The following is a 13,120-nucleotide window of genomic DNA, read 5'->3' as shown; positions in this document are numbered from 1 at the left end:
TGACTTCAAAGGCTGTAAGGCTGTTACAGTTTTTTTTTACAAACTGAAGTTTCAAAGCCTTACCATGTGGTACTTTAAAAAAACAAAGTTCATATCAAATGAACCAAAGTGCTAGCGATACACTGGTAAGACTCATTACAATTTCAATTTATATAGATATATATTTTGTTGTGATTCTGATTGGTAGCTCTTGCCATTTAAAGAAATTTAGGTTGGTATTTAGGGGAACCTAGGATAACAAAAGAGGGAAAAACTTTAATTTGAAAGTTGGATTTTAAATGAGATAGTCTGTACATTTACAAAGCCGTTCTGCTGTTTTCCAAAGTAATAAATTGGACATGCGAAAACAGAAGAAAGGCAAAAAGAGACAAAAGTTTCAGATTTATATTTTCATCAGTAAAGTAATTTACACTGGTGCAATTAAAATGGCTAATGAGGAAAATACATTTGCATATTTCCTTTCACCGTTCAGGACAAAACTGCATTTTGGAAAGCACCCTTTGTGTCTGTACTAGCAATGAACTGCAACCCGTATTGATGTTGTGGGGATGTGATGACTGCCTGGTATCTGTCGAAAACTTTGCTGGGCGAGGACTTTGGTGCGAGGGCAGGCAGGCGGGACGGCCGGGGCAGAGCTGGGCTGTGCTGCTCGTGCACAGCAAAGGGCCGTGAAGGTCGAGTTCTTTGCATTCATGGGGTGCAATGATTCATAGCTTTCATTAGAAGCATATTTGTAGCAAATACAATCTGGAGAATGTCAAACACCTTCAGCTGCTTGAAACAATGAAATTGTAAGTTCCAGGGCTTTGTAGAAAATAACAAACAGAAATGTTTTTAACCAAAGGCAAATTATTCACTTACACTGCAAGCCGTCATGTAAGGATCCTGAACTGTTGGCTCTGAACATGGTTAAATCCATTTCTGCAACAGCCAGCACCTGGCAGTTCAGCCGTTCAAACTGACTGAATCCAGAGCAAGGCAAATATGACTGAAGTTGCTTTTTTTTTTTTGTAGCACAATAACTGACTACGTAAACAACATCATCCTTAAGGAAAAATATTCAAGAAAAAAACTCCATCATAATTCTATCCCTGCCATGGACTCTCAGCTCAGCAGAGTGCATCAGCTCACCTCTCTTTCTTCAGTCTTCCTTTTCTTTGGTTTTCTTCCTGTTTTCTTATTGGTTTTGCTTGGAGTTGGTGGGTCACTCACAAGCCAGGTCCCTGTATATCTGCTTCCAGCGGCTGATCATTTGACTCAGAACTGTGCAAATGTACCAAAGACATAATCTGTTCTCCTTCGTGGTGCTAAAAGCCCCACTGAAGCCAGTGGATATTTTGCCTTCTTAACCAGCAGGAAATTAGACACTTAATAGAAAACTTTGTAATACAACTCTAATTAAAGTACAGCAAAATGAAAGCCCAGAATTGCTTCATTTCAGCATCGTATATAAATAACAGCTATGGATCCATGGAATTGCCTTTGTTAAAGTTCAGTTGTGGCAGATGCCACTCCAAGTTTCCTTGCTCCTAAGCTGCAGTGGCTCGCAAGCTTGGCACCATAGAGGTTGCTTCTATCCTCCAGCAGTGGATAGTAGTGGATGGTTCTTTTCCTACCCTCCAAGAGACAAAAATTCATGCCCCAGTATCAGTGGCTGTAACTGTTTGAAAAACAAAGTTCTAAAAAAAAATTGCATCAGTAGTGTGGTAATTGAAACTTCCTTACTGAGCCACTGCGAAGTGAATTTGGATGTGATGGTAAATAGTAACAGCAGCAAAAGGTGCAAATAATTTCCCATTATCCAAAGTAATTAGCTGGCCTCCCAGAAAAGGGGCAATTGAGCATATTCAGCCTTTTCTGAGATTTTGAGAACATCTAAAACCTTCCTCAGGCTGCACATGGCTTTAGGAATAAACCTCACATTGCCAGAATATTTAGGCCAGATGACAGAGACGCTCCTTTGGGTCCAACACCCATGATTCAGAGGCAGTGAGCAGAGAGCGCATGGTGAGAACGGTAACCCTTCCTTGTGTTTTCTTACCATCTTGCAGAACTTAACAGAAAGCTATTTCCCTGGTACAGAAATTGTTACTGTAGTTTTAAAAGCTCTGAAATTATATAATTCACCCATGTATTACAAATTCCATGTTTTGAGAGTTCTTTCCATGAAGCTCTATTGCATTTCCAGAGTGCTGCATTGGTTTTAGTCCTGTTAAATTCCACAATGTCTTTGATATAGGAGTTATGCAACAGAGTAGGGATTTTTTTTTCCTCAGTTGCCTATTTATCTCTTCAGTTGATTTTCAGACTGGGATGAATCTATAGCTATGAGCTTCTACAAAGAGCCAGGTTAAGATTTGTCTTTGGGTAGCTAATGTGGTTAGACATTTTTGAGAAAAAGGAATGAGAAGTGGTCATTATCCATTATCTGCATGAAATATTTCAGAGAAAGAAACAGCTTCTGCCAAACACAAAAAGATGTTTGAGCTGAAACCAGACAAGAAGGAAACAAGATCACCTTATGGCACTGCGAGATTGCTCTACTAATGATGTTATTTCAAGTAAAACTGGAATATATATATGAAGAAGTGCAGATGGTGCATGGATTTTACATGGATTAGCAGTGTTGTTCTGGACAATGATTCACTGTCCCTTTTCTTGGCAGAAAATAAATTTTCCAGTCTTGGAAAGAAACATGTATATATATATATTTTAAGAAATGTTTCTCTATGTGGAAAAAGAGCAAATTTGAGTGAAAATAACTTCCACTGGTGGAAAAGTTAACAGTCAGAATGAACACTTTTTAAAAAAAAAGATGTATTCACACTTTACAATTCAAGGTCAGAAGTGAAGTATAACGTGGGGCAAATTACAGGTTAGTCGGGGGTGCAAAGGCCTGAAAGTCAATACTGGATTCAGCATCACTGGGAGCTTGGCTCAGGGCTGTCTACACAGTACGGTCAAGGCTTCAAGGTTGATGTGGATGTGTTTGGACCCATAAGTTCAAAGAGTTTTTACAGGTGTATTAACTGGACCAGCTTTCTTTTAGTTACCTTGTAGAAAGATAAGAAATTATCTAGAAATACCTAAGAAGATGCTGTCTTTTGAAGAATAAAGAGTAAGATCTTTATTGCAACCTTGAGTAGCAGATTTCTAAAGCTACCATGAATCCAACCATGAAGGCATAGAGAGAAATTTTTAAAAAGCTAAACCATTTTAGAATTGTATTTGTGGTTATTATCCATATAATAATATTATCCTTACTGATGTCATTATTTTGAAATATGCTATCTTGGGATCAATCAGCACTGAAACCAAATACTGTATTTCCGTTTAGGAAGCCAGAAATTGCTTCCATTCAATGCTCTGAAGCTCCTGGGTTTTGGCCAGTCTTCAAGACAGTGAAGTTTCAGTCTCCCACTTCTTCAGGACTGCCCATCTTGCATCTCTGCCTGGTCCTGCTTAATTTTGGTGGGAAATATTCTCTTCTGGGACAAGGAAGAAGCATTCATCCGATTACTGAGTTTGGATTTCTTTAATATTTTTTTTTTCCTGCAAGACAGCTAGATATGAGCATCTCAGAGGTCTGGAATGTCAGAACAAGCCTGGGGGAGAACTGGTGGGAAGAGAACAGGTCACTCAACAATTTTGTTATATGGACATCAATATGACGTGCAAAATTTATGCTACTTATTACAGACACTGCATTTAAAGCATGTGGGTGTACGGGCTTAAGACACCCTTTACTTATAAAATGAATAATGCAAAGTCCACTTAGATTAGTGTTATTTCTGTTAAATAGCTCCATCAGTTCATATCAAACTTCATGTCCAATGAGATCTTACTAAAAACCACTGTTGGAAGGACACGTGCATTTCTTGTACCCTAGGTTGTCTGCACAGAAGAGGTCTCCACTGTCCTTAAAATGCCTGCAGCAATTTAAATCATTTAAATAAACAGAAATGGTTTTACAAGTAGGATACTGAAATGCATTTTCAAAGCTTCCCGGAACCCTTAGCTGTTAAAATGGACCTGACTTATGGTTTTGTGAAATCTTGATGGTGCTTTCTAATAAGTTACTTTTACCACTTTCGTTGGGTTGTGTCTGTATCTTATACAGGCACAAAAAAAGAGGATTTCTCAGCACGAGTTACTCTTCTGTAAAGGTTATAGTAAACATGTCAATGCCTAATTAAGCAGAAAATTTTATCTGTATTGTGGGGGGTGTGCAGCTGTCTGGTACTTCTGCTTCTCCTAGTAAATCCTTTTAGAAGGACAAAGGATATTGTGAGGAAGAAATTACTCTATGTATCTTCCAAAGGAAAAAATTACTGTCTGGTGAAAAATGAGTTAATAGTATTCAAAGAATCGGTGCTGAAATGGAGAATCTAATTTGTACCGAACCAAAACTGTGTGAATGCTATTTGTTGTCTGTTTTGTCTGTTTCCTTCATTGGATTCCCTCCTCATTTTTGTTTTGCTGGGTGTAATACGCTTGGCACTGCGATACATCCTGGCACGGGGCCAGCGCCGCTACCTACGCTGTGCAGTATCTCTAACACCGCGAGAACCATGTCAGTCCGGCTCATCGGTTCGTGCTGTGTGTTTAACAAGGTTACTACTCATGACGTGGAGGAGCTTTTGCCACCTCCGTGTCCCTCCATTCTCTTCGTGCCCCTGAAAAACATATGAACTCAGAAAGGGGTATATGGAAAGTGTTATCTGGTTATTAGGGAAGAAGTTCAGGGAGCAGAAAAAATATTTTGTTCTTAATGTTGTCTTTGCTGCCTGCCTTAGTCTGATCATCTGTGAATGGGGCTAATAATATTTGCTGTACCTCAACACACTACTGAAAAGCTTATTTTTTTATATTTAACCCTTCATATTTAATATTTAGCTTCTTTGCTGAAAGCATCTGCTGAAGAGTGCAGTGTTCATACTACCATGTGATTATTATTTTAGCATGCTAAAATGGTGTCCAGGTCATTCGCTCATAGCCACTGCCGTTATCTTTGCCTCTGGTTGTGAAGCTGGCTGGTATCATCCCTGGAGTAAGCCAAGCCTAGCTCTAAGCTGGTGTGATCAGTGCAGGTCCTAAGTCTGTGGGAAGGGTGTAGGAAAGACGACTCGTGTGGGTTTCTTAGCCCATCCACAGGGAGAGCCATCATTTCCCTCCTGTACTGCAGCTGCACCCAGGAAAATGTTCCTCTAGTTCTGGTTCATCTCTGGCTTGGTGGTAAATATGTGTTGGAGGGGGTGAGATACACATGCAAATAGACTGAAAAACTGAAACACATACCTGAAAAAACTGTGGGAGGCTATGTCCATGTGTTAATCATGCTTCTACCTTTTCTGCCTATCCCTTGTGATGTGCTAAAGGGGTGTCATTTGTGCAGGTATACCAAATTCAAGGGAGCAAAATGAGCCAGATTCTCAAAAAGCCATAAAATGGCTTTTCTCAGAAGATGGGAAGGAATTGAGTTTTAAACAAATAACACTTTCAGGGTCATTTACCTTGTGCTTTCTGAGCTTTTAGGGTTACTTCACAATTACAAACACTAGCATTTTATTTTATTTTATTTTTGCTTAGTTATTTTTAAGGACAGCTCTGATTTGGGGGTTTTGGCATTTACTTTTTTTTATATACTTACCTGACACAAAAAGCTAGATCTTAAGCAAACACAACAAGTACTCCTGGGATTGCAGTGCAGACACTAGGGTTAGCAGCATGGCATTTGCACCTAACTGGAAACACTCATCGACATATCTCCCATGAAGACCTGTGCTTCTGAAATCAGCATTCAGTTTTGATGAGTGGCTTGTCAATAACAGTGAATTGTGCATAAAAGCTTTGCATTGCTTGTTAAAAAAACTAAACTGGGGTTTTGCAAAAACATGTCTGAACCATTCATTCTGCTCCATCCCTTCTTGTGGGGGTCTGGGAGTGAATTGCTGACTGTGTCGAGACATTGTGAATTTATTCAATGAGTGCAATGGAGCCAGTTCACCCTTAAAAATCCTCTTCTCTAATTCTTCTGTCTGTTTTTAACCAGGTTATCTCCTGTAACTTAACCAGAATTACTGCTGATATAAGGCCAGAAAAAAAAATTAATTCCTTAATTAATTTTAAAATTTGCTGCTCTTCCAGCATCAAGTTTGGCTGATTAATTAGATAGTTAATTTGTCAAAGAAAAGCTTCCTGGATTTGTTCTGCTTTTTACAGTTAACTTGGGTCTGCCTCTGTCACATCTTGATACTCTTCTGTAACTTCCAAGGGTTCTTGCCCTGAAATTTATGGATTTGTTTTTACTGAAGCACAATTTGATTTTATGGTACACAGTACATTACTTTTATAATCAAAAGAGTTCCACTTATGCCTATTAGCGCTTTCAGATGTTGTATTTTGACATATAAATTATTTATGTACCTTCTAATGTCCATTTTTAGGTGATCAAATGGCAAAAGGTTACTGTACCTAGATGATGCTATGAACCAGCAAGATCATGGCAGTTATTTTCTTCTGTTCCTTGCCAATTCTACCCTTTCTTTTACTGAGGCTAAAAACAATTTGCTAGAATTGAAGCTTTTAATATGAACTTTAAATTCTTACATATGAATTTTCCAACTGTCCCATTACAGGACAGTTAGAATTATACTTCCATGACAGGAAAATTATTAACTCAGAATCTCTGGCAGTTATGAAGAGTTATGATCATCTGCCAATAAAATGCAGCAACTTTCACCAAGAAAAAGACATAATTTGGCTTTTTTCACTTCCAGAACTAACAGGCAATAAAGTTGTAGATTAAAATGAAGTCTGGTAAAGAAAACACATAGTCAAACTAGAAAGCTTGAACTGTAGTATTCTCCTTTAACAAGTTATTTCATATATTGACATTACATTTCAGGTTATGTCCAAGAGGAAGATTTAAAGGAAGAGGAAGATATAAAAGAGGAGGAAGAAGATGATGATGACAGCAACTCAACTGCTCAACTCCAGGGCAGCAATGACACTGGCACAGATGAGGAACATGAAGTGGGTCCTGAGCAGAAAGGGAACTTTAGTTACCAGAATTCCCCTGTCAGTCATATATCTAACCAGGACGCGGAAAATGAATCACTACTAAGTGACGGTAGTGACCATGTGGCAGATATTAAAAGCATTTGCTCTAGAGAGCCACAGGACCCAAAACCCAGCGCCCATCCCAAAGCCCAGAATGAAGCACATGATTGCATGGATAAAATGACAGCGGTCTATGCCAACATACTGTCAGACTCTTATTGGACAGGCTTAGGGCTGGGTTTCAAGTTGTCTAACTCTGAAAAGAGGAGTTGTGACAACAGAAATGGAGGGAACAAAGCTGATTTTGATTGGCACCAAGACGCTCTGTCAAAAAGCTTACAGCAGAATTTACCTTCCAGACCTGTCTCAAAACCCAACCTGTTCAGCTCAGTCCAGCTCTACAGGCAGAGCAGCAAAATGTGTGGAACTGTGTTCACGGGCGCCAGCCGGTTTCGGTGCCGGCAGTGCAGCGCTGCCTATGACACGTTGGTAGAACTAACGGTTCATATGAATGAGACAGGTCACTACCAAGATGACAACCATAAAAAGGACAAGCACAGGCCTACCAGCTACTCAAAGCCCCGAAAAAGGGCTTTCCAGGACATGGACAAGGAAGATGCACAAAAAGTTCTGAAATGTATGTTCTGTGGTGACTCTTTTGATTCCCTTCAAGATCTGAGTGTTCATATGATAAAAACAAAACATTACCAAAAAGTGCCTTTGAAGGAGCCAGTACCAACCATTTCTTCAAAAATGGTCACTCCAGCAAAGAAACGCGTGTTTGATGTTAACAGGCCTTGTTCCCCGGACTCCACGACAGGGTCTTTCTCAGACACTTTTTCTCCTCAGAAGAATGCGAACCTGCAGTTGTCATCTAACAACCGCTACGGCTACCAGAATGGTGCCAGCTATACGTGGCAGTTTGAGGCCTGCAAATCCCAGATTTTGAAGTGTATGGAATGTGGAAGTTCCCACGATACCTTGCAGCAGCTCACGACCCACATGATGGTCACTGGCCATTTCTTGAAAGTCACAAGTTCAGCTTCAAAGAAAGGAAAGCAACTTGTTCTGGATCCTTTAGCTGTGGAAAAAATGCAATCACTGTCTGAAGCACCAGGCAATGACAGCCCAGTTTCAAAATCATCCAGTAAATCATCTGCAGAATGCATAGCTCCCACCTCTGAACTAAAAAAAGAAAGTAGAAAAGATAAAGCTGACGATGCAAACAAAGATGAGAAAGCAGTAAAAAATGAAGAGTATGAAGACACCCTTCAGAAACCACTGGATCCCACAATGAAATACCAGTACCTCAGAGAAGAAGATTTAGAAGATGGTTCAAAGGGTGGTGGGGACATTTTAAAGTCCTTGGAGAACACTGTCACAACAGCCATCAATAAAGCTCAAAACGGAGCACCCAGCTGGAGTGCATATCCCAGCATCCATGCAGCTTATCAGCTCTCAGAAGGATCTAAACCATCTTTGCCTGTGGGTTCCCAAGTACTGCAAATCAGGCCAACAGTCACCAATAAATTGAGGCCGATAGCTCCGAAGTGGAAGGTTATGCCTCTGGTCCCTATCTCAGCAAACCTGGCCCAGTGCACTCAAGTAAAGAAGGAAACTGATGACAAGGAGGAGGTACAAAAGGACTATGCTAAAGAGGGCATCCAGGCTGAGTCTGCATCACTCAGCCAGAGTGAGAGAGAACCTCTCCTCAAATCTGAAGCCTCTGTGGAACAAAAAAAGACAGAACCATGTCCCTTGAAAGAAGAAGATAAAATTAAAGAGGACAGCGGAAAAGAAAAACCAGTCCTCAAGGAACCAACAGCAGCTTCTCTTAGCAATGGTTGTGCTGCTGCCAACCATGCGTCTGAACTGCCTTGTGTCAACCCCCTCAGTGCGCTCCAGTCGGTACTGAATAATCACTTGGGCAAAGCCACCGAGCCTTTACGGCCTCAATCCAACTCCAGCCCCAGCTCTAGCACAATTTCAGTGTTCCACAAACCTAATTTAAATATGATGGAGAAGCCAGTTTTATCTCCTGCTCCAACCCCACCAAAGCCTGCACAATCCAGGCACTATTTGTTTGAAAACAATGATCAGCCTATTGACCTGACCAAATCCAAAGGCAAGAAAGCTGAGTCAGCTCAAGCACAATCTTGTACTTCTCCACCTCAAAAACATGCTCTGTCTGACATTGCTGACATGGTCAAAGTTCTTCCCAAAGCTACTACACCAAAACCTGCTGCATCTTCAAGGATCCCATCTATGAAGTTGGAAATAGATGTCCGACGCTTTGAGGATGTCTCAACAGAAGTCTCCACTCTGCATAAAAGGAAGGGCAGACAGTCAAACTGGAACCCTCAGCATCTTCTCATTTTGCAAGCTCAGTTTGCTTCCAGCCTCTTCCAGACATCTGAAGGTAAATATTTATTATCAGATCTAGGCCCACAAGAGCGCATGCAGATTTCAAAATTTACTGGACTGTCAATGACCACCATCAGCCATTGGTTGGCAAATGTCAAGTATCAGCTTAGGAAAACTGGAGGAACAAAGTTTTTGAAAAACATGGACAAAGGACATCCAGTCTTTTATTGCAGCGACTGTGCATCTCAGTTTCGAACCCCATCTACTTACATTAGCCACTTAGAATCTCATCTAGGTTTCCAAATGAAAGACATGAACAGGCTGGCTGTGGAGCAGCAAACCAAGGTAGAGCAAGAAATCTCCAGAGTTTCAGTTCAGAGATCTCCTGAAACAATAGCTGGAGAAGAGGACACAGACTCTAAGTTCAAATGTAAGTTGTGCTGTCGGACATTTGCGAGCAAACATGCAGTAAAACTTCACCTAAGCAAAACACACAGCAAGTCACCAGAACACCATTCACAGTTTGTAGCAGAAGTGGATGAAGAATAACTCTTAAGGTATGCATGCTCTATAGAGAATTTTAATTTCATCATTTTAAGGAGGCTTGGTAAGACATTCGTACTTTCTTAAATATAGGAAAACAATATAAAATGCATAATGTACTCCTGCTTCATTAATGTAACTGCATGTACATATTCATTTTATAATGTTTTCAAGAAGTGAGCTTGGTAAATGCATAACCACATTGCCCTATATAGCAAAGTTGCTGCTTATTAATATTTCCAAAATAGCTGTTTCCCCAGTTCTGACTCTCTTTTTTTGTTTCTAAGAACTAATCCTCTTACATCCTATGCACTTCAATGTGGAATGCAACACCTAACTGCTACTCTTTGCCATGAGAATGGAAAAGCAGAAAAAAAGCACTGAAAACCCAAAGATTGTTACCTCTTTCTGTGCTAACACATCAGTGAATCTGATTTTGAGGAGGGAAAAGAAGACAATTCAAATGTCAAATTAACAAAACCTTAATCATTCCAAGTTTTTAATAAGCTCAAACCCAGCCTGAAGAATCTCCAAATAACTCTGAAAAAGTTGTATCTAGAAGTTTGGTTATTCTTTTGTTGATATTTGGATATTCAGTTTTGTAAAATATCTTAATATTTTACACTTACTTAAACACTTACTATTGTGCGTGGCCTTTTTTGTCACACCGTTTTAACCTGTCTCTCCATCATTCCTTTTTTAATCTTTAAGATGTTTGATTACGTTTTGTTTCATGTTGGCGGGAGTGCTAGTCAATCCATAAACATCACTGACTTCAGTGCAAGTTTTCATATAACCTGGGGGGGTTAATGCTTAATTGAGGAAGCAGCTAGATTTTTTACAAGCTTAATGTTTCGAAGACCTGTTAGTAGGATACTTCTATGGTAGTGTTGCTATTTTTTGCTGAAAGATACATCAACCGAAGTACTGCCACAACCAATGTTTATAACATGTAATGTAATATTCAGATGACATACAATTTTTGCATTTTTAATTTTACTTGATTCACAAACTTGAATATTCTTGATTTAAATAAATATGCAGAACATCAACTAAAGTCCAAACAGAAGTTTTTTGTTCTAACGAGTTTATTTCCAGGAAGACTCTGTTAGTCATTCCCAGCAATTTCTCCAGCAGACTCGGGCTCTGCTTCTGTTCACAGAATAATCATATGCAGACTCAGATTTTCTCCAACATGTTCATTACTTGAATAACATTCAGCAAATGAATTCGTCAGACAGCCAACATTAAAGATGTGTTGTGAGTTGTCACTTACGCCACCTGCTATTGTGGCCATTCTCTGGCTAATTGAGGGTGCAAGCACTTTGAGGATGAATACCCGTTTGTGTGAAGATTTCACATTTGTTTGCTGCAAATATTCATGAAGCTTTAAGAAACACTTTCTGTGTACAGAGCCAACACAAGGACTGTGCATCACTTAAGCTCCATTAAAAAGGCTACTTTTGAATAATTTAAGCCACTAATCAAAGGGTTATTTTGGGATGGGTAATAGAAGCTATTACTATGGAGTACAGCGTCAGTATTCAAGTGCAATAAGATTTAAGTTTTGCATACATCTTGTATGTGCTGTCTGCGTTTGACTGGATTTATCTTTTCTGCATGTTTTAGCCAGCAAAATTCCATCTAACTCAAAAGGAGTTTGTTTTCTAAATACAAATAGGGCTGATACCCTTAAGTATCTATATTACCATTTTTAACCCAACGATAGAAGTCAACAAATAAATGTTCCTTATTTATCTGACCATTCAAAATTAACATATCTGACAAAATATTAGAAAGCTACAAGGGATTGGTTAGGAAATATATACCATACTTTGTTTCCTTCCCCAGCAGTTAATGATTATTGAGACTCTGACATTCATAGTTTTCACACAAGCAATATCAGAGCAAACCAATAATTTGGGTATTATCAGACAAAACCTATCTGCCAAATATATTAATATAACAGTTATTTTGGCACATTCATGGTTTAATACATGACAAATATTTCAGATTTGGTCTTAAAAGCACTGTGTTATTACTAAGAGGCAAACCAAACACCCACCTTTATAAACATGTTACTATTTCTGAGGATTTGGGGGACTAATACAAAGAAAAAAAGTCTCCAGGGGGAAAAAAAAAAAAAAAAAAAAAGTGGTTTCTGCATTGTAATAACCTGCACAGACACATCCCGGGTATTATTCAGGTGATATGTAACCACATAAATAAGGCACTGTCCTTCTTGCCTTTGGGTACCGAGAAATTGCTGTCCTCTTAATACTCATCCGTTTCTAATTTATATCAAGATGCAGGTTGTATCTTACCTTTGAAAAAAATATATTTAAGTTGCAATGACAGAGTGATAGCACTGTTATCTGGAACTATAATTTTAGTTGGTATGCATGATAGCACAAATTGTATGAAATGATGGGGTATTTTGGATAGCATTGTAAAGATTTTATTACAGTTTTGGAGCTGTAAGCCTACTGAAGTTCTGACTATTTTAGAAGTGTGGAGGCCAGAGTTTATTCATATGGTTTCTTCCTGAGATCTGCAAGGAGACTAAATCAAATAACAGGGATTTTCAGAGTTCACTTATTCTTACCATGTTATTTTTAAGATTCAGTATACATTTGAATAATAATGTAGAGGAGAGCACAGTATTTAGAAAGAAGAAATATAAAGCATCCTGAGATTCTTAAAATGTGCATATGCATTTGTGTTTATTTCTTCTAGCTGACATTGTAGTGAAATAGAAATAAAAATAGAAAAGATATATGGAAATAAAACAGAGGAAGGAATGCTCAAAGTATAGGAATACATAAAATACTTTATATATGTCAATGAAATTTACTCTTAGAGGTTATATTTTTAAATGTTAGCTATCATTAAAAATATAAGAGAATAATCTGTATTACTGCTGTAGAAAAATGTGTTGTGTATGTGGATTTATTTTTAAGACCTCTGTGAGGCTGTTTATGAGAAATTTGCTATAAATTCTTCTTAAATGTTAAGATGTGTATACCTGTTTTATATTCATCTTTGGTGTTTTCTTGAATTCTTCTAACTGATATGGGCTTCGTAATATAATGTAAAACCATGTGTAATATACAACAATCAGACATCTCTATTCTCTTTCATTTAACCCGCT

At 38.7% G+C, this 13,120-nt stretch overlaps 1 protein-coding gene across 1 annotated transcript; it reads left to right on the top strand.

The window, feature by feature from the left end:
• Positions 1-6,907: 6,907 nt before the first annotated feature.
• Positions 6,908-9,977, top strand: TSHZ2 (teashirt zinc finger homeobox 2; the record flags this gene model as incomplete). The annotated part of the gene is made up of 1 exon (XM_010085312.1): positions 6,908-9,977. A coding segment is annotated over one exon (3,068 nt), but the record flags the coding sequence as incomplete, so codon positions are not given.
• Between the last annotated feature and the right edge of the window lie 3,143 nt (positions 9,978-13,120).

This window comes from Pterocles gutturalis, unplaced genomic scaffold (genome assembly GCF_000699245.1).
Source record: "Pterocles gutturalis isolate BGI_N339 unplaced genomic scaffold, ASM69924v1 scaffold50945, whole genome shotgun sequence".
Taxonomy (NCBI): Eukaryota; Metazoa; Chordata; class Aves; order Pterocliformes; family Pteroclidae; genus Pterocles; species Pterocles gutturalis.
Note: the sequence above shows the minus strand (reverse complement) of the source record. Positions and strands in the feature narration are given on the sequence as shown.